We start from the raw sequence: 25,083 nt of genomic DNA, 5'->3' as shown, positions 1-25,083 counted from the left end.
ATTGTATGTATAAGAGTACATACTATGTGAATCAATTCATATAAAATTCCAAAGGGAGAAACAAAACCCGTCTATGATGAAAAAAATTCAGAGTGGTCAACTTGGGGGTTCAGTGGAGTGCTTGGTTGCCTAGGTAGAGATGAGTGAACCTTTTGTCCTGATAATGGCTGTGGGCTAAACAGTGTATCCATTATGCAAAATAAGATTTGTGTATATCAATTTCAATTTATATCACTCTTACCTAAAAGATGTAATGAATAGGTGGATGCATCAAAGCGGAATTGAGGCTTGTTGAAGATAGGGTATGAAGGTTCAATGCACTACTTTATATGCTTGAAAATTCTCCAATTAAATGTTTAATTACAAATCTCCATCTATTTTCTGGGCTCCTAGCTCCTATGTCCAACAGCCTATTAGACATCCCTTGACGCTTTTCACCAATGGTTTTCTTCCCACCTTAGTCATATCAAGAACCTACGACCCTGCCTTAATTACACCCTAGATTTCTGGTTTGAGCATTCAGGAAAGCAGTGGATTGCAGAAAGTAGTTGAAGAGTTCAGTTTTGGGGTAAGAATCTGGACACTTGTCATCTTGTAAAGAATTAACAAAGCAGACCCTAAGAAGGAGCAAAGGGAAGTGGGAAGAAAGCTAGAAACAAACTAATGGAAAAATTTTATGAAAGTAACCAACAGTAGGATTTCCTGCAGAGAACCCAGGGACAAAGCACTTCACCCATTAAGACAGGAGGAAGAGAAGGGTGGATGATAAAGTAGTTTGAAGGTAGGAAGTCAGAATTGGTGACAATGATCTGGCTAGGACAATTAAAGTCAAGTCCTTTATTTTCCATAGTGCAACATCACATTTACCGTCTATGTGCCTGAATCTTATAAGCAAATTGTGCATTAGTGTCCCCCCAAACTCATCTGTTTCACACACATATGTAACATCTTGCTTTTCTATTCACATTTTGGAAAATATTCTCTAATAAGCTTATTCTAAGATTTGAAGACAGTTTTATAAGATTCTGATTTTCAGCTTACTGTTAGCCGGGAGACTGAGGAATAGAAATTTTACCAAATAAATGATCATAAAATATGTACTTGTATGGCAAAATGATCAAGCTTATAACTGTTCTAGTTAACAGAAATAATCATCAATGAAATAAAGGACGCTCACAGCTTGTTTCTTCCCCTCCTACCATTATGAGGCCTGTTCCATAAAATAAAGGGTGGAACATTTACTTTCAAACCTTTGACTTCTTAAGACCAAACTCACTAATACACATTATTCTTACAACTTACCCTTTCTAACCCGATATCCTAGTATACAGCCCAAACATTTCTTTTGACCTTCAGTGAATAAAGCCATATTCTCCCAGGAGCTTAAAGATCTTTTGCCTTCAAAACTCACAAACTTATAAAATGATCATTAAATGGAGATTTCCTCAAATAATTTAAAAACTTTAGATATCTAGTATTTGGTCATGTATACTATTTTAAAAATACATCAACAGAAAACTTTCTGAATGTCACTAGACAATCAATTAAGCAAACTTTTATTGAAGCTTAAATTGAGGTACAGAAATACATTTCAACCGATTTAAGTCCAACACCACCATGAAGAGAGAAATTATGGCACCAAAATTTCCCCTCCTCTATCATAATGTACTAGGATTAATTTAAATTATGATTTAATCTAGTTTTCATTTTTTCTAGGTTTTGCTTCATACAAATTTGTGGTTTTTCAACATTAGATAGAAATCTTAAATGCATTAGACAAAAATTAGACCTCAAGCCAACACATGTCATCAAATCTACTGGGACACTGTTCAAGAAAAGCCACTGTGAGCGTTGGTCCTCAAAACAGCACCGAAATAGCAGGTACTGTGTGCCAATTACATAATCAAACTGACTGATCAAAAGCTTCTTCAATGAAACTTTGAATCAAGAACGTGCTTAAAATAAGTCAAAAGTGATCCAACCACTTGATTTCAAACCAAGTAGATTTTATGATTAGAAACACTAAAAAAAGTGTTTCATTTATAAATATGGAAGGAACAAAAACACCACTGCATCAAGCCACAAAAAATTAAAAATTTTGAGGACAGAATACAAAATTTAGTCATGTTTGCTGTTTTCTAGGCTGCTTATATCTCATAGCATTTGCAAATATAGCTACAAATGCCAACTCTTGAAAGCCTGTATTTCTAGTCATTTCCCACTGACCCTTTTGTAATTTTGCATGTTATGTTTTATGGGCAGCGTTCTGCTTCACTGTGTATGTATGGATAACCTGAACAGTTCTCATTCTGGTCATTTGCAGGATCCTCTGAAACCACGGTGAAAGCAACACCAGCAATAGAAAGAACACATAAAGTCAGAACACTCTCATATGCATCACCAAGTCACAGAACTTCAAGTCACAAGATGACAAAGACACTGATGTCGCTCTGAACTCAAGTTTATGGTATATTATTAATGGAAAATAGTAGAAATGGCTGCTAAAATAAAAATTAAGATGATCTAATCTGACTTACTGAATCCAATACAACCTTTATCTGAAATCCTGCTAATATTCGGTGATAAAATTTTTTATACTAATACTTAGCAAGTTAGTAAAGACATGGTCCTCATGATAAGCTAATCTTATTTACTGGAGAGCTCAGAATGGCAAACAGTTCCCATATAGTTCTGCCAGTATATTGTAATATTAATCTATGTGTCTTCCTTGCTAATCAACACTACAAATTTATTTTTGTCACTATCTTCTAAAAGATCCAATGCCAATAAAAAAGAAGCCAAAATCCCTTGACCTTACAAGGATATTAAGCCTAGGCCCACCCCTTTCCCTCTCTGGTGTATAATACTGGTATAAACCCACAGTGTAACAGTGTATTGCTTTACTGGGGTGGGGATGGGAGGAGAGACACCATGGTGAGGAACAAAATCAATTAATGGAATAAAAGCTCGGGAAGCAACGTTAAAATAGTAATACACAAAATGGTTAACTGCAATCACTTTCTTAAGAGGACTCGACTTGTGGAAGAAAAACTTTAATTGCCATTGCAAAAAACATCTGTATGAAGTAGAAATTGGTTTCAATAACATTAGTAGAGAATACGTTCTAGAAATTGGAGGTAACTGGATGTAACATCCCGGCAGCAACTTAACAGAACAGTCCCGGATGGTTAGGCTGAGGCCAACTAAGGAGGACGAAAGCCTTGTCTGTGGGGGATTTTGGATGAAACCTGGAGAGATAGTACACTGCGCATAAACCAAATTGAATTGTTGTCACAAGTGTTGTAAAGTTTCATATAGTAAAAGTTTTTTTCTACATGCACTTCAGTTTCACAGCAAGAGTGGCATAGAATACCTAAACACAGAAGAGAGCATTCATGCAAGATATCTAACTCCTTGATATAATAATGCATACAATTCAAAATGATTACACTATCATTACATCTAGGGCTTTCTGCAACTACAAGGTGGTGGTTATGGAAAGCATGGCCCCCGGTATCAATATCTAAAAAGCAGCCACCACCTTCTTTTATGTGTGTTTCCTTTTTGCGTTTTTTCTTCATTTTTCTTAATCAACTCTGCTGTTGTTGCTGCTTCTTAGCAAAACTGGTAAAAACAAAGTTGTAATCATTGAACATAGCACTCTGGCAATCAAGACGTTTAAAACCTTCAATCTTCTGGGGCGAAGAAAGCACTGTGCGACATTTAGAACTCTGGGCAAAAAAATTAAATGAACCGTTAGTGATTCCAACCTGCAGAAGTTATTGCAAACAACAAAGTCATGCCACAAATATTTAAAACTACTATCTTAAAAACTGTGGTATTTGAAATATTTTGGCTGCCTTCTTATGGGCTTAAGTAAGTTATGCCCATCAGCCCCCACCCCCCACTCCAGGCCAATAAACGGGACAGAAGCAGCCCATCAATTAGGCTAAATATAAAGCAAGAACCAATAGAAGTCTAATGAAACACAGAAAGCTTTTCGTTCCAGTGACCTCAACTAGTAGCACCCTTATATCTGACTGATACATGCCATTTTATGACCTTCCTCACTACCCTTATTTTCTGGAAGATTTAATTGTCAATAAGACAAATTACCTGGTTTACAAACAAGGTGGTCACAAATTTTCCTGGCTTGAAGACTTCCACAACTTTCCTGATCAGGTCATCATAGGAGGTCTGACTTAAGTTTGTTTCAAAGCTAACATAAGAAAATTCTGGTTCTGGAGTGATGTGAATAGTCCAATAAGTTCCCTTAGAAAAATAGTTTTGTGTTAATAATGGAAAGGGCACACTTAAATATTTAAGTAAGTATTGAGTAAATATTATTACTTACATCCGATTTCATGCCATTCATTGAATACCCACAAGGATTGAACATTGTGGCATCAATGACAGAACCTGGTATCAGGTCACGAATTCCACTCTCCTGAAAAGAAAAAAGACTGAAATAAACAGAAATTTGAAAAATAAAACAAGAATGAGTTAAACAATATATTTTGGTCCCTAAGCAGAATCCAGAATTATTAAAAATCCTTACACGAGTGACATCCTTTGCAGTAACACCATCTTTCATGTAGAACTGGTCCATAACTGCTGGGTCAAGCTCACTCATCAGAATCTCCAGGGTTTGATCTGGCTGATTGATTACCCTACTCTCTGGGAAATCCAAAGTATACAAGTACCTATACAAAAGTAAAAAATCATTTCTAAAAATGACAACTGGCAGTTTAAAGTAAATCTTCTATAGAAGAAAAAAATCCATAAAGTTGTGTTCAACATACCAACAGTCAGAATTCATACGTCCCATACAATACGCTGCTCCGTCTGTTGAGGGAGGAGAATGGAAAGTAAATGGAAGAGACCCGTGAAAGGGTGGCTCTTTCTCACCCTTCCGTGGCTAGGGCGATGAGATACACTTCAGCAGCCAGAGTCGGTCTAAATAATGCTGAGAAAACTATGGCTACTTCTCTGCTAAAACTCCACTAGGAAATGGAATTTGGTTACCCATTTATCAACTCCCCCAAGTAAATAAAGTCATTTTATGTAATACATTCTTTCCCCATTGTTTCAGAGCCTCACTTAACACAGTAAATTAACACTTGGTAGATATTTACACTAAATTACAATTAGCACTCTGTGACTTAGACCAGTGGAGTTTTGTATTAGTAGGTAAGTTAAGAATAGAACATAAATGTTTTTCTTTTAAAATCATGCCCGTGACTGTCAAGTTATTACCATCACCCTAAGTTTTCAGCCTCATCTAGGACAAGGGTGCTGGATTAGATAACTTTTAGTTCCTTAACCTGAAGCTCAAAAAGGAAAGTCTATAGCACTGGTCAGGTGGCTCAGTTGGTTGGACAAGTCGTCCAGTACACCAAAGGGCTACAGGTTCAATTCCTAGTCAGGACGTGTATGGGAGGCAATCAATGGATGTTCTCTCTCTCTCTTTAAAAAGCAATAAAAACATATCCTTGGGTGATAAAAAAAAAAAGGGGGGAGGTCTATAAATAAAAGCTTTGTAAATGAGAAGAAAATCTTGCCCATTCTGAAGTCACACTATGATTTCAGTGTTGGTCATTTGTAAGTCAGCTCAATTCCTATATAGAATGCCAGACTAGTGTCTTAACACAGGATTATAAGTTATGAAGTCACTCACTGGGTATTTTTCTGGATGAAGGGATCATAGCCTTCATATTCACTTAGATATAAATCAGACCAAATGGCTAGATAAAGATGAACTCTCCCTCTAGCACATGACCAATTCCATGATTTTCTTTTTCCGTCATTTTAACAAGAATGACTTGAGGTATACACACTCATACTTAAAATTGTGTTCAGCTATATTGACATTTTATCTTAATTATATAACACGCTGATCTCTGAGAAGATATACTCTCTAACTTTAATAAAGCATTTACTTAAACTTACTTGGGAAAATTGCATTAAGAAACTCTATTTCTTCCTGGAAATTCCGGTGTGGGTACCCTTGGTGAGAAGGCTTCATGAAATTCTTACGAGAATAAAAGAAGCTCTAAAAAAGACAGACACATAAACCAATATCCATGAGTTAAGTGTAAGGAGCAACTTTGTTTTTAAGCTGTGGATAAGTCTCTACAGAGCATTAATAATGTAGAGTACATCAATGAGTTTCTAGAAACTAAAATGCCCAGTCTATAGATGATGGGTCTTAACAATTGTAGTGACAAGGCACAACATTTCTAGAGCAGTGGTTTCTAATCTGAGCTTTTAAATAGGCATGTAAGACAAAATTCTGTGAGAGAACATGTGTACATTAAACTTCAGGAGTCATTGAGTCACCCTGGCCAGTGTGCTCAGTGGTTAGAACGCCGTCTCATGCACTGAAGGGCTGTAGGTTTGATCCCTGTTTGGGTGTGTGTGGGAGGCAACTGATGGATGTTTCTCCCTCACAATGTTTCTCTCCCTCCCTTCCTCTCTCTAGAATCAATATCTAGAAAAATACATCATTGGGAAAAGAGTCAGTGATTCAAAAATTAAGAACATATTGCTTTAGATTTCTTAGAAGCATCAATAATAAAAACTCTTTTAGGTTCTAGTAACAAGATATCCTCTACCCTAATTAGGTGAAATACTCTGCTATTCTTCAGTATCAAGGATATTCTCTCCTGGTGTGCCCATCCTTACCCATTACAACTAAAGAAGCAATCAAGTATACAAATTTATTTATAACTTAAAGGATATAAATGTATTTTGATCACTTACTTGAATTGAGTCAAACCCACTGTAATCCCTAGCAAGTTTCAACAGGGGAACCAGTGCTTTCAGCAAGAGGGTGGTACCACATGTCTTCAAAATGAAACGTCTCTTGGAGACAAACATGCTACTCTCACTGCAATCGAAAAAAGTTACATTATTATAATGCTGCTTTTATGTACTACTGAGATACAATTAACCTATTATTGGACTATCATTTACAATATAAACTTTTGGGTAGTAATTTTAAAACGCTAAGATCTCAAGGGAGCAAATAATGTATGATAGTAGTTCTATTATACAAAATTTAAGTTCTAGAACTCACAGAAACACTCCTTGAATTAGGTATAAAGCATATTAGCTCATTACACAAACCCTCTTTTTTACTACTAAATTTTCTTCTTCACCTCACCTATTCTATTTTTTTACTAAGCTCATTCATATTTTACCTCATCTTGCACCACCCACTCTCACATGTATTTCTATAGCTACTTTATTACTTACACTAAGTAATAAGTCCAATGAGGAAAGGAATGTGTTTTTACTCACCATTACATCTCTATGGCCTGGCACATAAGTCTTTGATAAACATCTGTGTATGCCAAACACGAAGAGGTACCTTGCTCAATCCAAGGCCCGTTATAATATATATAAGAATTCAATGTATTTATTGAATAAATTATTTTTGTACCTATGAAAATGTTGAATGGCTTTCTTCTGTTATACATGGCAATCCTATTTGTATGGGGGAGCTAATTTTCACTTTGCCTAAAGTTCTGATATTGAAAGGCAGACCTGAATCTGTAAGGCAAAGCAGGCCATTCTACCCAGCTTTACAGATCCTTCCTGCCAAATACAACGAGTTAAAGATGGCAACCATCCCGAAAAGCTTTCAGGTTAGACTTCAAAACCTACTGCCTAGGAACACCTGAAGTAATAAACATTTTATACCATATTTTAAAAACAAGGTAAAAATAATTATAGAACTAAAGTCCAGAGGAATAATTTGCGATTCTATAAGAAGTATGATTCAGACTGAAATGTTAACTAACACTTGTTTTACAGGACTTACCTGAGTACATAAGCTTCCTGCTTGTCAGTTTTTGTCACACTTATGATTGAACATTGCACATCCTTCAAAAGTATGTCCCACTCGGATCTATTAACAAAAAAGGATGATTAATTCAGTACACTATTTGCCTACTCTCAAAAATTATAAATCTCTCACATTTAAAAGTTTTCCAATTATTAGTTTTCCACAGCATATTTTATATTTGTCAGCACATTCTTGTTCTAGCTTCTCTTATGAATACCAACATTTAGTCTTGTTCCAAAATTGCCTATCTATATTGACATCCATTAAATAAGATGATAGGTTTTTCTATATATGAAAAACAATTTAAAAAGTAAACTAGAAAAGTAGAAATTAAACTACTGGCAATTTACTAAGAAAAAGACAAATAGATAAAATACTGTGAACAAGCCTCATACAGAAGAAATTCAAAAGGCTCATAAACCAAGGAAAACCATTACCTTTCACTAGTTAAATGATTAAAGAAAAGCAAGTTAAAAGTTGAGAAGCAGTGTCAAAAAATGCCTCTGGGTGGCAATTCAACAGTACAGCATATCCATAAGATCTTGAGAATATAATGCAGCTCTTTAATGAGATGGGGAAATGCCTATTTCAACAAAGCAAAAAGTCTGTAGTACAGGCAATAATAGATAGCAAAATAGAAGCCATATGGGTCTAACTAAGTAAACTAGCTTTAATTTACCCCACTGAGACCTAAGCAAGTGCTTCCTATTTAGTGTGCTCACTATAAACAAAGACAACATAAAATTATTCCACAGTACATCTTAAAATTATCAGATTAAAGGCTAAAAATGTTTTAAGACACTTAATATTTGGTAGGTCATTCTTCTATACTAAACAAATTGGCATATTATGGTTAAAGTCTTCTTTTCCAGTTAAGACTTTATGTAAGAGAAATCCTCAATAGCACAGCCAGCATAAAAACAGGCATGTTTTATTCCTTTGTAGCAAAAAGCAAGCACAGTACCAATCAATCCTGCTGGAATTTTGTGCCTGTTTTATCGTTTTGCTAAAAGGAACTGTTACTGGCCCAACAGGCAACTGTATGACCAATCACAGAAGACAGTAATTTCTAAAATGGGTAAATTTATTTGCCCACAACTTTACCAAACATTTTTTAAAAGAGCTAACAATTGCCCTGGCCAGTGCAGCTCAGTTAGTTGGGCGTGGTCCCATACACCAAAATGTCGCCTGCTGCATTCTGGATCAGGGCACAGGACCAGGTTTCGGGATCTTCCCCGGTAGGGGGCATGCAGGAGGTAGCCCATCTGTGTTTCACTGTCACATCAACGTTTCTTTCTCCCTTCCTCTCTGTCTAAAAAACAAAACAAAAAAACTTTAAAAAAAAAAAAAAAAAGCTAACAATGAGCTCTCTATTTAAAAGGTAGTAATGATTATTTATATAAAGGAAAAACACATTAGATTGGATTATATTTTTGCAGTTTGCTTTGCATTTTTAAAATGGTACAACTGTTGGTTAAGGAAGGAAAAAAGTTACAATTAAGATCCAATTCTGAGTAACATTTAGAGATGGTTTTAATCCTCTTATTTTAGGTAGCCAAGCACTGGCTTTGGGTTTAAAATTTTCTAAGACTCAAAGTTCATTTGAGAGCCCACAGTATTTCAATTCCACAAATAGTATGTTTTACTGCAAAAAGAAATAATGAGACCCAAAAAACACAGGGTTCTTACAGAACCTATTACTTTTCTGCTTTGTGACATTTCTTGCAATTATTCCTGGGCTTGGTTTCTTTACCTCATGGGTAATAAAACTCACTTCAGAGGACGAAATTAAATCAAACAATGCACATCAAATTTACCTACTAAATACTAAGAATTCAAATACTGAAGATTATTCTTCCAGTAATACTACCTGCTAATGTCATTACCTACTGACTTCCCACTAGAATTCAGCATTCTTGCAAATAGTTTCTTCTACCTACTGGACATAATAATGAATCTTTTCCTATCACCCCTTCTCAGTTATTTATAAGACCTCCCCCAAGTTTTACTGAAATCAAATTGACATGCAGTACGTTAATATATAAGTTTAAGGTGTACAGCATGATAATGGCTAGACGTACATACATTGTGAAATGATTACCACAATAAGTTTAGTTGGCATCCATCATCTCATATAGATACAATAAAGACAAAGCAAAGCAAAAGAAAAATTTTTTTCTCTGTGATGAGAACTCTTCACAAGGATTTACTCTCTTAATTTTCCTTTTTAAAAATTTTACTTATTTTCTTGTACAGCTTTGTTTTCACTGGATTTAAATACTGTCTTGACTCTTCATGTGATTCTGTTTCCAACCTGAACCTATCTGAATTTATCCTCAGGTATTTTTCCCCAACTGTCCTTCAACATATCTTTTAAGTGAGTCTTGGCCAAGCCCTGAAGGTGAAGAATATAATTACGTTGAGACAATGTAAACTTTGACTGCTGGAATAGATTTCATCCTACCTAGAACCCTTGTCCCAAAACCCCTTTCTTCCAGCTCAAGTTACCCCATTACCCCTACCAGATCAAATCTGTCATTAAAAGGATTTAAAACTTGTAAGATTTGCCAAAGTACTTTACTTGTGCAGCAATTTTGGTATTCACATAAATTCTACTAGTCATTCCACGTAGTTAGGGACTATGCCTAGCCCAGTTCATAACAGGCCTTTCAATATTTGTTAAATCTGTCAATAACTATTATAGTTAGATCTGAAGAAAAATCATAAACACACTTAAATTTTTAAAATCTAAACTAATGCCCAGCTGGCGTGGCCCATTTGGTTGAGCATCATCCCAAGCATATGCACGAAGAGGTCACCGGTTTGATCCCGGCAGGGCGCCCCAATAGGGGGTGTGCATGAGGCGGCTGATCACTGTTCCTCAACCTTGTTCTCCCTCCTTTCCTTCTCTCTCTAAAATCAATATAAAAACATTAAAAAAAAAAATCTACTGTTACACGATCCTTTAGTTTTTAAAACTGGTCATCATAATTCATTTGACAAAGATTCATTTGACAGAATTATCCTGTCAACCAACTATAGATATATATTCTACTTAAATGTCATTTTCTTTTAATCTACATAAATGAAGCTTACTCATTTCACTGCTAAATAACTAAGTTGCTATAGAACTCATTCATTATAATAAACCTAGATGTGGATTATTTTCTCAAATACTTTTTATGTAATACTCTCCTTTTTCTCGGTATCTGCTGACCCAAAATGATAAACCTCGGGTTTGTCCCACAGGCTTTTTTCTCTGTTCCTGACTGGATAATTCCTACCAATCTATCTTCAAGCTCCTTCACTCTTTTGTCATGTCCATTCTACTAAAGCCCATCCAGTAAACTTTTTATTACTTCTTATAGAATGATTATGACAGCTGCCTTTAAATCTTGATCTGTATCACCTCAAGGTTGGTGTCTGTTGACTGTCTTCCTTCGAGAGATGCCGAGAATTTCCTGGTCATTTGCATAATTGAGCAATTTATGATTGCACCCTGAACATTTTGATCATGTTATGTAATTAAAAAAAAAAATGTTTACATTGATTTTAGAGGGCCAGGAGTGGGGGGTGGCGGGGAGAGAAAGAGAGAGATGGACATCGATCAGCTGGCCTCCTGTATTCACAACCCAGGATTGAACCTGCAACCCAGGCATGAGCCCTGACTGGAGATCTACCCAGTACCCCTTCAGTGCAGCAAAGGATTTGAGCCAAACTGGCCAGGGTATGTTATATAACTTTAAATCTTATTTAAATCCTATGGAGCATGTTGATTTAAGAATTATTTTAGCAGGCAATTGAAATGGTTATGGTTCGGTCTTCCAAGTTCATATCCAACTTCTTTCTATGGGTTATGTTCCGGCTTCAGTTTAGTTTGGAAAGGCTATTACGCATGCCATGGTATTCAGATCTATCCTGCACTCAGTGGCCAGTCTGGGACTGGGAGGTGAGCTATCAGTTTTCAAAGCCCTTGATCTTCGGTTTAGGGTTGGAGCCATACATGCCATACACGAGCAGCTCAGGGGTGTTCCTAACCATCTTTAGGGCACTCACTTTCTTTAACTCTTTCTCATCTCCATAACAGCTCTGACAATTTCTGGCTCAGAGGCAGCAGGAGGGGAGCCTTTGGGTCCTCTGGCTAGAAAGCCAAGGCTTTAGTTTTTCCACTCTGCAGCAGGCTGCCTGTGATTGTCTTTCTCTCTTGGGCCAAAAGGGAAGATGACAAAGAGGAAAAAAGAACAACAGGAACCACAGTTCTTCTGGTCAAAAAACATTACCCCCTCCCTTGGAGTTTAGGCATCTGCCTGGTTACAATTACTAGAGGACTGCGTGAGCTGCGGCAGGACAGAACAGAAGATAAAAACAAAAACAAAAAGGGATTTCCCCCTTCTCTTTGACCCAAAGGGACTACCTCCTTTTCTGTCTTTACAGACCAGAAAAAGAAGACTGCTTGGAGCTCTTTATTTGCACCTGGTGTGCAGTTCTGGGTTTCTGGCAGCCTTTGAGACCACCCCAGGAGATTCCAGAGGAAAAAAAAGAAACAGGAAACCATGGCCGGTTCAGTGGTATTTTGAATTCTGGTTTCCTTTTCCCATTCACCTGCTAACACTTACTTTTCAGAGTCCTCGAATAGCTGCACCACGCATTCTGTCCTGGGTTTTTAGTTGCATTTAGGAAGGTGCTTATACCACCTTAATGAAAACCACACAGTGCTCTTGTAACTCATTCACCATTACTTAATAAACTGCAACCAAACAGAAACCCTCAAGCAGTCTGTTTCCAAAGTCACAGTGTGAAAGAAAGCAATTGTTAAAACACCTTAAACACAGTTGGATGGCCTATCAACCACATGATTATAAAGACATAATCCTAGGAGAACTGCTCAACTCAAAACTATAATAAATCAAAGGGGGGGGGTAGGAAAAAGAAAGATGTGACAGAAATAAAACTGAAGTTAATATAATGCTATACATGTGCATAAAGGGAATGGTGAAAAACCAACACCAAAACAGCCAAGAATTCCAGCATATCATTTAATCACATTTCCGTGGGAAAAATAAACCTCCTTTTGTAAATAAAGCTTCATTGGATTCTAGCCACACCTACTCATTTATATATTGTCTATGGTTACTTTCTCCCTGTAAGGGCAGAGCTGAGTAGTTGCAACATAGACTATCTTGCAAAATTTAAAACTCTCTGGCCCTTTATAGAATTGTTGACTCCTGTTTTAGAGGAAAAGTTTTCAGTGCCCTGCTTCGTGTCCAAAATTTAATGATGAAAAAGACAAAGTGTTTTGTACAGCTGACCGAGGCGGTTTCTAAATTAACTTGTTTGTGATTTCAAAGTGCAATAGTATCAAGTTAGAAATGTTACAGCAGGCTCAGTATGCTGGAAGGTGTCCCTGCTTTGTCCCCAGGCACACTAACACCTGATTAGTCTATACTATAAACTATTTTACAAAATTGGTCTTTTTCTCATTCATTGCTGTTTTACTTATGTTTTAAACACAGATGAGTTCAAGAAATCAATCATAAACTGACCAAGCAGAAGGCGACAATTTTTGGAATGTATCTCATAATACTGATTTAGTGATTAGAAAATATTGCACAATTGCTGGGTGTTAGAAAACAAAGGAAATCAATAGATCAAATGAACATACTCCTATTTGAATTACATTTCCTTTACTTAAATGCCGCCACCTCACCTCATTGTTCTAACTCAGTGATTTTCAACTAAGGATGACTGTGACCCAGAAACGTTGGGCAGTATTTAGAGACATTTTTGGTTTTCACACTGGGGAGATAGGAGTGGGGGCGGCGTTGCTGGCATGTAGTCTAAACTATAATAGGACTGTTATCATAATAAAAAATTATCTAGCCCAAAATGTCAACAATGTTGAGGTCAAGAAGCCCTAATTAACTTAATGTAAAGTATTAAAAAATACTATCAGATGATGATAAATTATCCCAAAGAAGTAACGTGCTGTTTACCAAGGTAGTATTATGGACTGAGTGATCTGTCACTAGGCATGAAACAAAACACATCTCAGGTCAAATGACCTTTAACAAAAATACCAAGACTACACAATTGGAAAAAGACAGAATCTTCATTAAGTGATGTTGGAAAAACTGGGTATCCACACAAAAGAATGAAGTTGAAGCCTTACAGTATACCATATGCAAAATTAACTCAAAACGGTTGTTAAAGACTTACATTAAAACCTAAAACTACAAAACTCCTAGGAGAAAACAGGGAAAAGTCTGATGCAGGATTTAGCAATGTTTTCTTCCATGCAACACACAAAGCACAGGCAACCAAAGCAAAAATAGACAAACAGGACTACATCACAGTAACTTCTGTGCATCATAGGAAAACACTCAACAGAGTGAAAAGACACTCTACAGAATGGGAGAAAATATTTGCAAATCATATCTGACAAAAGGTTAATATCCAGAATCTATAAGAAAAACTCCAACAAAAGCAACCAAATTTAAGAAATGGCCAAAGGACTTGAATACACAATTCTCCAAAAAAGACATGCAAATGGCCAACAAGCATATGAAAAGATGCTCTACATCACTAATCATAAGAAAGGCTAATCAAAACCACTTCACATCCATTATGATGTAAAAACAAAAAGGAAATAAATAAATGCTGGCAAGGATGTGGAGAAATTTTAACAACAGTGTACCTTTTGTGAAAATTATCATATGACCAATATTCCACTTCTGGGTACATATCCAAAATAATTCAAAACAAGATCTGGAAGGGGTATCTGCACATCCATGTTAATTGTAACTCACAACCATCAAAATGTAGAAGCAACCCAAATATCCATCAAGAGATTAATGGATAATGAAAATGTGGTATATACATATAACGAATTATTCACCTTTAAAGGAAATCCTATCACATGCCACAATGGGATGAATCTAGAGACATTACACTAATTGAAATAAGCCAGTCACAAAAGGACAAATATTTATGTGTTTCCACTTATATGAAGTATCTAAAAAGAAAGTAGAAAGGTAGTTGTCAAGGGCTGAGGGAGAGGAGAGATTAGTATTTTATGGGTATAGTTTCAGTATAGCTTCCCAAGAGGAAATAAGTTCTAAAGGCCTCTTGGGCAACAATAATATACTTAATACTGAACCGTACACTTTTAAAAGTGGCTAAAATGATATTTAACGTCACATTTTTTAAAACCACAATTTAACAATGTAAATGACTGCAGGAACAATGCTACTGGTCGGTTTTCTTCCTCATCGCCTTAAGAGTTATAGAGTTGAGCCCGGCCGGGCGTGGCTCAGCAGCTGAGCTTGGAACTAGGGTCCAGGCGGTCAGGGCACATGCCCGGTTTCGGGCTTGATCAATGACCCTCTCATCATTGATGTTTCTATCTCTCTCTCCCTCTCCTTTCTTCTCTCTGAAATAGATGTATTTAAAAAAAAAAAAAAAAGTTGAGTTGGACTCTATTCTGAGGTCCAGTAGGTCAGACGCTACAGATGGTGCCTAAAATTTGCATTTAAAAGGCCTCCATGTGATTGGATTCCGCTGATGAATTATTTCCTTAAAGTAAATATCACTGGTTTCAGAGTTATCAATTTACTCAAAAAGCCTGTTTGAGGCTTCTCTCAACTATGACTTTAGCTGACCAAAATAAATTCTGACTTTGCCCTCCTAGGGCAGTTAATTCAAGATATCAAGAGAAATAAGTAATCTCTTTTTGTTCAAACAAATGACACCGGAAGAGACTGCTAATTATAACCACAATTCTGCATCTCAAATCTCTACCCCAAATTTAAGTCACTATCAGTATAATTACTGCTATATTCAGTTAATACTTCTGATGTGTACTTCTTAAAGGTGGTTTAGAGACAGCAGTGCTGTTAGAAATGTAATGAGTTTAATTCAACAGGAAGCTTTTCTACTTCAAAACATTTACACTAAAAGGTTTTTTGGCAATGGGTTGTAAATTCTTTCAATGTAAATTATCAATACTGCAATACTGTGCAATGATGTAGTCAAGTAAGGTGTAAGTTCTGGGAAAGTTAATGCTGAGGTGTAATTTACTATCTTTGCAACGGCCCCTAATCCTTTACTGCAAATTATATATTAGCTTATAAAAATAAAATACCTGAAAAGTTTTTCACAATTAATGAAATATTTATCCTTTTTACCTCCACTAGAATTTCCCATCTGAACCCATCTCATTACTAAGAATAAGTCAGGTCTGTGATGAAGTCATAAGCGAAAAACCTACTTTATTGTCCTGAAAGATCAAATTAAACTATCTTTTCTTCTCACCAAAATTTCTTATTTTCTAACAGACTTCCACCTTCCCTCCATAAAGCTGCCATTAAAATAAGACTTTTGTTTGGTCCAGCAATTTATTTAGTCCAGCAACTCTAAGACATTTTTGTACATCCTTTTGAAATCTGAAAAGTTAGCAGACAAAACTGCAGGTTAAACCTAAAATACTGTTATAGTGTAGTAAGAAGCTAGGAAAATTCTAAGACATGCAGAATAGGGAAACTGAGACAGATAAACAGCAGTTTGCCCTTAGTAAATCCTATCTTCCCTAAACCAAGGTCACTGAAGAGTAAATGGTTTGCGTTCCTCCTTCCTTGTCAGTGGAGATTGATAGCTTAAATCATCCTACTCAGGGAAACAGATAACAGAAATCCAATCAGTGCCATTTGTCAACCCCACCCAAAGCAAAGTCAGAGAATAAATCTCATTTTGGTACATCAGCATAAAGCTGATGAATATTCTATTGATCTGCCCCTAAGACCTCCCATAAACACCCAGACTTTAAAACCCCTGAAAATGAACGTCCCAGGGTGTGCTCCCCTCTTCCCCAAGGGGACTCCACGACACTTGCAGCCAGGGGAGCAATGAGTAGTGGCAGCTCGTCCCTGGCTTACCCCATGAACCTGTCTCCTTCTCTCTCTCTGACTTCCCAGTGAACCAAGACAGCCCAGCCTAGGCTCTCCTGTTACTTCTATTGACCTTCCTTGTTTCAATAGCCTAAATATATTTTTGCTACGGCCAATAAATTCTTGCTTTCTTTCTGCACTTTGTCTCGATTGAAATCTTTCCGTCAAGAAGACAAGAACAGAGGTCTTGTCGTCTTTCCAGTAACAATACTATTCCTTGTTTTTACACTTCAACTTTAAATACCGCATAAAATAAGTCGGTTTTAGAACACATCACCCATTCTTTTATTTACTTGGATATGCAGGGACTACTGCTTTTCTCCAACAGATGATTAACCAGTATTCTTTAACGCGGGCCATACCAGACAAGATTTTCCTATTAAAAATGAATCCCCTCCAATTACATGTGTCCCTTTTACCTCCCTTGAGAAATTAGTAAAAAAGACTCTCAGTATTACACAATTGCTTGGAAAGATAAGCCAATTTTACTTTAAGTGTGTTCTATTCCCTCATGCCACATAAAAAAAATCAACTCCAGATGGACTGCAGCTATAAATATGAAAGGTAAAACAATGTTTAGGGGGAAAAAAACCTTAATTACTTTGGGATGAGCAAAGATATGTCAAATAGTTGTGGACAAGCTCAGGGGAGGCCTGCATAGTGGCCTTACAAACTCAGAGACCAACAGTAACCACATGGGATAGTCTGAAATGAAAATGTCCTAACTAAAAAGCAAATCTAATGGTCGAAATAAACTGACGAACAAAACAGAAACAAAGGTATGGATACATGGAACAGACCTGACAGTTGTCAAAAGGGAGTGGGCACTGGATGAAAGAAGGTGAAGAGATTAGCCAAAGAACATATATGTCTTAACCCACAGACAAAGACAGCAGTGTGGTGATGGCCAGAGGAAAAGGGGTGGGGATGGGGACATCTATAATACTGAAAAGGAAAAAAGTAAATGAATAAGAGAAAAAATAAAATCAAGTAATGGCGGGTAGTCTTGTACTGGGCAGGTATATTCCCCGATAAAGGTTGACCTTTACCTTAACTGAGCTTATTGTTTTTTTTGCATCTAAGATAACATTTGTCACAGTAATTTCCTTTTCTAGACCCCTAAGGGCACAGTCACTGCACCAGAGCAGACCAGACTCCTGTTACTGTTATCATGTTAATTGTTCACTGTTAATTATCCCGTACCCACTAATGTAAAAGAAATGTGTCTATTCCTTCTACTTTTTATCCAATCCCAGAGATTTCACAGTTTTGCTTTCTCCTGCCTCCCTAATCACCAATAAACTTCATGTAACCCCCTAAGTGTTTCCCCTTGTATTCTGATGTATAAAATAAGTGGTAAAACCGACATTTCCAGTGCACTTTCTCAATCAGTTGTCCTCAATTTGGTTCAAATAAACTCAAAAATTCTCTACAGGCTTGGATGTTTCTTATGCCAATATAGTACATAAAAACTGCTAACTATTAAAGGGAAATTTTCATAAATTGAACTGTATTAAACTTATGAGTTTCTATTTTTAAAGGTATCATTAATAGAATAAAGAAAACCATAGAGTATTTTTGTAATACACATATTAGACAGAGAATTCATCTGTAATATACTAAGAACTGTAAAAACAAAGTCACCCTAGAAGAAAAATAGGCAAATGGACTTGAACAAGCATTTCACAAAAGATATCTAAACGGTGAATAAAGATATAAAAAAAGGAAGCTCAACTCCATTAGTATGATGGGGAACACATACTACTACTACTACTACCACACACACAATAGCTAAACTCAGTGGTTAGAGTGTCAGGTGGCACACCAAAGGGTTGCATGTTTGATTCCGGGTCAAAGGAACATACACCTGGGTTGCCGGGCACATGCGGGAGGCAACCAGTCAATTGTCCCTCTCACATCTCCCCCCCAACTCCCACCCCTTTCCATTCTCTCTGAAAAAAGCAATGAAAAAAATATCCTCAGGCGAGGATTTAAAAAAACACACAACCACCACCACAACAAAAAAAAACAAGCTTTAGATGAAGATATGGAGCAACTGGAACCCTCAAGCTAAGATGTATGTGGGATTTCTGGCTAGTTATATTCCTTAGATTTGAGTGATAGTTACTTGAGTGATCAGTTTGTGAAAATTAGGCCTATACTTATGATTTTCATAACTTTTAGGCTTCAACAAAAAGTTAAAATCTGTACTCAAAAAATAAGCTGTCTTATTAACAGCCAGATTTTTTGTATTACATTTATTAAGCCACCCACCACTTCCAATTAAATATTTTTGTCCTTATACCTCACAAAAGCAGCTTTTCTCTAAAGTCATTTCAGCAGCGTTCCAAATTCATATTTGTCTTTGTTACTGTAAGATTTGGAGGCATATAATGCTCTAAGTTGATTTCATATAGATGCTGGTTGCTAGATTTACATACTTGGGGGAGGGCAGAGAGGGCTTAACAGCAACCAAAATTATCCTTTGATTTGTAGGATAAATACAACATACATGCTAATAATAGTTAAATTAACATTTCTATTAGCAAGGCAATTCAATCACATGTAAGGTGAAAATCACTGAAAAGATGATGCTACTATGCAAAAAAAATCAGGTTGTTTATCGGAGACACGCATACATTTATTTTAACCTGTGTTGTAGAACTTCAAATTCTATTCATCTTTACATTTAATCTACAAGATTTCTGACATACATACCTAATTGTAAATCACAAGATTGTGAGGCAAGGACAAGCAAGGACTTTCTGGCTTCCAAATTTTTATGCCATTCAATAGTGACCACTTCCATCTCTCACAAAAGGTCCCTCAGGCCTCTTTATAATCCAACCCTTCCCTTACTCCTATCCCTCCCTCAGGCAACTACTGATCTGATTAGTATGCATTTTTTTGAGTTTTCACAGAAATTAAATCTTACATTATAGTTCTTTTACGGAAACTGCCAAACCATTTTCCAAAGTGGTTTGTTCGCTTTCCATTCCCACCAGCAGTGCATGAGAGTTCTGGTTCCTTCACAGCTTGTCAGGGGTTTGGAAATCAAAATCATGCCAATCCCAAAATGAGCAGGAAAATGTGTCCCCTTCTCTATTTACAAGAATGTGTGTAAAAGGCTGGAATTATGTCTTCCTTGAATGTTAGAACACTCTGATAAAACCACCTAGGCCTAGAATTTTCTTTATGGGGAGATTAACGACTAATTTAATTAATGTAATGGTTATAGGACTATATAGATTTCTATTTCTTCTTGCATCAATGTTGGAAAGGTTATTTTTCTAGGACTTTTCCCCTAAAATCCATTTAATGTTATAGCACGTGTTGTAATCCTGTTAGGACATTTGTGCCTTCTCACTCTCAATGTCCTTAGGTGTAAAAACTAGATTAACTTTTAATTTTAATAAAATCTGTTCATGTCTTTTCATTGTGACCTTCCATCTACTTACATTTTAATTTAATTACTGAGTAGGGGCGTGAGGCAAGGACAAGCAAGGACTTTCTGGCTTCTAAATTTTTATGTCACTCAATAAAAACAAAACTACTAAAGATTGAGTCATTATATTAATCCTTCTACAGAATAATCAATTTAAAATTTCCCAGTGACACTATCTCCTCTATTTGAATAAAAACTACATTAAATTATTAGGGCATCCTTTAATGTGTAGCCGTTTAGATTACAACCTGCTATACTCTGAGAGACTGATTTTGTCCTAAAAAGCAAAGAATCAAAGATAAATATAAAACATTTGTAACACTTGTACAGTGGTTACTATATGTCACTGTTTTCAAGCACATATATATACACACTAACCCACTTAATCCTCACAACTACTGGGTGAAGTAGGCACCATTACTGTCTCTATTTTAAAGATGAGGAAACATCACACAGCTAGTTATTAAATGTTGTTTGATTAAAATCTAGACATTCCAGAGGCCATACACCATTTAATTATGCATACTCTTCTAGAGGATGGGTTATCCTTTCACAGTCTCTGGGGACCTACAACGCCCTCCTAGTGTCTAGACTCCAGTGATTCCCTCTTGCCAGGTCATAGATTTCAGGTGATTTATCTACTAACATATAGTATCTCCTCAGGTACTTTTTAAACCTCCTAGTAACAAAACCTATCCAGTGCACCCCTGTTTGACAGTTCACTGAAAAACTTTCCCAGAAAGGTTACCAATGGCCTTCTCAGTTAAATTGGTATTTTTTAGTTCTTAGTTACTTCATCTACAACAGCTGAAACACGCTGGAAAACTCTCAAAAGAGTAGTTTAACGAATATTAATGTCTACAAAATGTATGGCACTAAATCATGAACTGTACAAAACAGAATATTCTGTCCTTGAAGATTAAACCTTTGCCATCATTTTAAGAGCCACATTCAAGTAGTAAAATAACTGCTACTGATAAAAGCACGAAGGAAAAGTTATTCTCAAGTATTTAAAGAAAGGAAGCCACCCTTTTGTAAGCCTCTGTCTCCCTCCTGGACCCAGGGAACTCTTAACCACCAAAATAAATTATGACATTCTACCCAAGAACTTGGGAAGAGGAAAAAACCCTCTTCCCTTTATTAAGAAGGTACCCTTTACAAATAAAGCTTTAAAACATTTAATGAGCCAGAGCCAAACAAGCGTATTCATTTTAATAAAGATTTTCTAGATAATCCGATCACAATCGTTTTATCAAAAGCATATCACCAACACCAGGGAGTTTTCCCATTTGTGAAATGGAGGAAATACTAAGCTTCCCCATATTTGTAAGAAAAGTGACTGCTTCCTGTAATATACACATAAAGTGCTCAGAACTGAGCCTGGCACATGGTAAATATTTTAAGTGTCGCACAAAGCTTGAAAAACGAGAACTGTGACATGAGCTATCACAATGCTTTTCTACAAGAGAATGCTTCAAGACATAATGCCTTAAAGTCTCGGCAGCACGTGTCCTCCTGGATTCCCTTCTTCAGTTGCTTTTTGTCAGGGTCGGCGGCGAGCGCGGCCAACATTCCTGAAACGCCCATTGGCCCACGCCCTGGGCCAAGCTCTCGGTAGGGCCCGGGAGCTCATTGGCTGTCCACTCTCAATGAAGCGGCCACGCCGGCTCCTGCGCGGCTCCGCCGCACTCGCGAGCGGAGGAGCCTAGAAAGGCAAGGGGCGGCTAGCGGCCCGAGCGCGGCGAGGAACAGGCCGAGGCACCTGCGGAACCGCCTGCGCCTTTATTTGCGCTTGGCTTTCCCAAAGACCACGAGAAGACCCCTCGCTTTCTGCGCTGCCAGCGCAGCTCCCTCGCGTCATTGCCGGGGTGGGAGGCTGGGGCCCCAGATTCCTCTGCTGGCTTAGGCTTATAAAGGTTATTATGTCCCGAGCCTGACGGGCCTCTAGCCCGTAAACGTTGGCAAACCTTACACCTCGCCAGGACCCCACTGACTCGGTAACAGGTTATACAAACCAAGGTCAAGAGACTCGGGAGCACGCCTCGGCGGCCTCCGCGGCCGTCTCCGCAGATCGGCCTGAAAGGCTTTGGTGCAGAGCATGTTAGGGCGGCGGTGGGGCCCAGCCACTGCGACACTGCCGCTCCCCCCCGAACCCCCGCCGTCCGGGCGCCACAAGCTGCCGGCGCGGACCGCGAGCCGGAGGCCTGCTCGTAGCCCCTCAGCCCGCGACCCCGCGGGCCCCCTCCTACCCGCTGCACGCGGCGAGAACGAGCCCGCTTCAGACCCGCTCCCTCCCTCCTCCACTCCCCAAAGCGGGCACGCCCGAATTAGCGCCTGACTAAGCCCGCCGAGCCACACCTGCCGGGAGGGAGCCCGTGCGGCCCCCCTAGACACCCCCGCCCGGAGCCTCGGACCTTCGACTCCAGAAGGGATAGTCGGGGGCGCGGGCCCCCAAACCGCCCCGAGCGGCGCCGCCCGCTGCCCGGCCGGGGTCGTTACCTGAGCACGCGGCCGCACCGGCCTCCTCCCCTCCCCCCGGGCAGCTCCCTGCCCGGCAACGGCGGCGGGAGAAACCGGCTCGGGCCCCGCGTGGACGCAGCCGCTCCCTCGAGCACCGGGAGCCCGCTCCACGGCCTCGAAACGACCCCAGAACGCGGACCTGTACCCACCTGCAGGCTGCGAAAATCCGGCCCCTGACCTCCGCCCGTTCAGGCGGCGACAGCCCAAGAACCGACTGTGGGCGAGCGCCCTGAAAACCCACCTTGGGATGGTGCGAAGATCCCCAGATCCTTGATTTGCGTCGGGTTGCTGCCTGGAGAACCAAACCTCCAGTAGCTTCTCGGTCCCTTCGAAAAAATGTGCAGCTTCCATCACCGTGAGACTGGCGAACAACCAACAACCACAGAAAATCAACTAAATTAAATCTCTTCTCCCGCCGCTGCTGCGGATTGTTCCAGCTGTTTCAGGTTCCTTTTTTTTTTTTTTTTTTGCTATAATTTTATATTAACTTTTTTTAAAAAAAGGATTAATAAAATTTTCCCGGCTTTTTTTGTGTGTGAGCAAAAGTTGAACGTGAGTCTGTTGGAAATAGAGGCAGATACAGTTCAGTCTCTTGTAGTCCGCTGTTTCCCCGTTAGAGAGAGCAGAGCGAGCGCTAGCTAATGTCGCCGGCCATACTGTGGAAGCGAGGGCGATGCGTGAGCAGCGAGTTTATATACCCCGTCTCTCTCGAAAAGCCAGGAAGTGACGCACGTCCCGCCCCTGCGGCTCATAGCTGCAGCCGCCTGTCAATCACCAGCCGCCCAGTTGCGGCTGGCTGGCCGCTGGCCTGCGGGGAGCGCGGGGAGCTGCCGGCCGCGCTGCGGCTCGGGTTCGCGCCGCATCTAGGGCGGGAGATGGCTCTATGATGTGTGCCTGGGGGCTAGGAACCTGGCACCGAAGGCTGAGTGGGTGGGAGAGCGCAGAGGGAGTGGAGAAAGGCTCTGCAGCTAAGCGTAAAGCGACTCGTTAGCTGATAACATGGGCGGGTCCTGCGGGAGGTTGGCGGGGTTCGGCGGGGGCGGCGGCCACTGCTGGGCCGGCGTGGTGGTTTTGATCCCGTGCAGCTCGCCGCGATTGCTGAGGTACTTGGCCATTCTCCGAAGTGTGTTTCCCCTGCGCGAGGGAAGCCAGGCGTTAAAATCCAGCGTTTGTCTGTGACTGTGACGCACACGTTGCCAAGGGTCGGATTAGAAGGCGCTTTAATTCTGCTCACGCCTTAGCTGATGTGCAAACCTACGCAGTTCTCGACCCGTTGACACAATAGCCAGAAGCTTTGTCTTATTTAAAAACGGAAAAGCAACGTGGCTCCCGGCCCTGGAGGGCTCGGGTTCTACCTGCCTCCCGCCGTGTGGCTCGCCAAAGGCTCGGCGTCGGCTGAGCACGGCAGCTGCCGTGAAGCGCTGGCAACTCCACGCTCCATTAGGTCAACTGGTGGGAATCTATTCTGCAAAACTATTTCTAGAAACTGATTTATTTAATATAATTAGAAATTGATGTTTTTTTTCATTGAAGTTGAACTAATTGAAAGGGGTCCCCACTACCTCCAAAATTTACAGTGCTACCATCTTAGTGTATCAGAATGTACATGGAAATTAATGTAACAAGGATCCAAAGCTATCACTAGTGGTTATTTAAAGAATCATGTATCTAATATTTCTATATTCAACGTAGAGTGTCAAACAGTTGTCAAGTAGTATTCAGTTTAACCTGAGGTGGCGAAATTGTGGTAACAAAGTTATGAATTTTACTAAAAACGGAAGAAAAAGCCAACCTGAGATAAAAATTACCTCTGTGACGAGACAGACTTTCCCCCTGTCATCCGTAAAGACTTTCCTCAACTGAAAATGAAATCAGATAATGTCGTAAGCGTGAAAAACCTAATGAAAATGGCATGGTTTTGAGTTTGCACTCTAGATGCCCGGCAGGGTAGAACTTGTCTTACAAAAACGTTTATTTATTCACATTTCTCCATAAAACCTGTTGAAAGAAGCTGTGTTGTTGGGTAGGTACAGATACTACTCTTGCCATGTTTTTAAAAGCATCCAGTTCAAACTGGGGATTGGGACAAAAGATAATGTTGCTTATTTTATTGTAATGACAATTCAAAGAGAATGTGGTGGTTATACTTGGAATAAAGATAAAAGAAGTATGTGTTTTACAAGCTATTCACTTATTTTGATGTTGCTTATTGTAATGAAGAATCAGTCTACTAAACCACCTCAAACACTAATTGTGGTATAAACATAATTTGCCTTATAATTGCTTATAATTAGTTGCTTTTCAATTACTATTATGCTTTTTCCCAA

At 38.9% G+C, this 25,083-nt stretch overlaps 1 protein-coding gene across 1 annotated transcript; it reads right to left on the bottom strand.

Annotated features, from left to right (window-relative positions):
• Window positions 1–1,540: 1,540 nt before the first annotated feature.
• On the bottom strand, window positions 1,541–23,414 carry AMD1 (adenosylmethionine decarboxylase 1). Its single transcript, XM_087817552.1, has 9 exons — window positions 22,998–23,414; window positions 7,826–7,912; window positions 6,763–6,889; window positions 5,950–6,052; window positions 4,803–4,845; window positions 4,559–4,703; window positions 4,355–4,447; window positions 4,117–4,272; window positions 1,541–3,731 (listed from the first exon to the last, which is right to left on the bottom strand). The coding sequence occupies exons 1-9, from the start codon at window positions 23,105–23,107 to the stop codon at window positions 3,591–3,593; spliced, it is 1,005 nt and encodes a 334-aa protein (XP_087673678.1). The 5' UTR covers window positions 23,108–23,414; the 3' UTR covers window positions 1,541–3,590.
• Window positions 23,415–25,083: the final 1,669 nt, after the last annotated feature.

The sequence above is a fragment of the Miniopterus natalensis genome, chromosome 5, assembly GCF_054644295.1.
Source record: "Miniopterus natalensis isolate mMinNat1 chromosome 5, mMinNat1.hap1, whole genome shotgun sequence".
Taxonomy (NCBI): Eukaryota; Metazoa; Chordata; class Mammalia; order Chiroptera; family Miniopteridae; genus Miniopterus; species Miniopterus natalensis.
The sequence above is the reverse complement of the archived record's forward strand: the minus strand, read 5'-3'. Positions and strand labels throughout refer to the sequence as shown.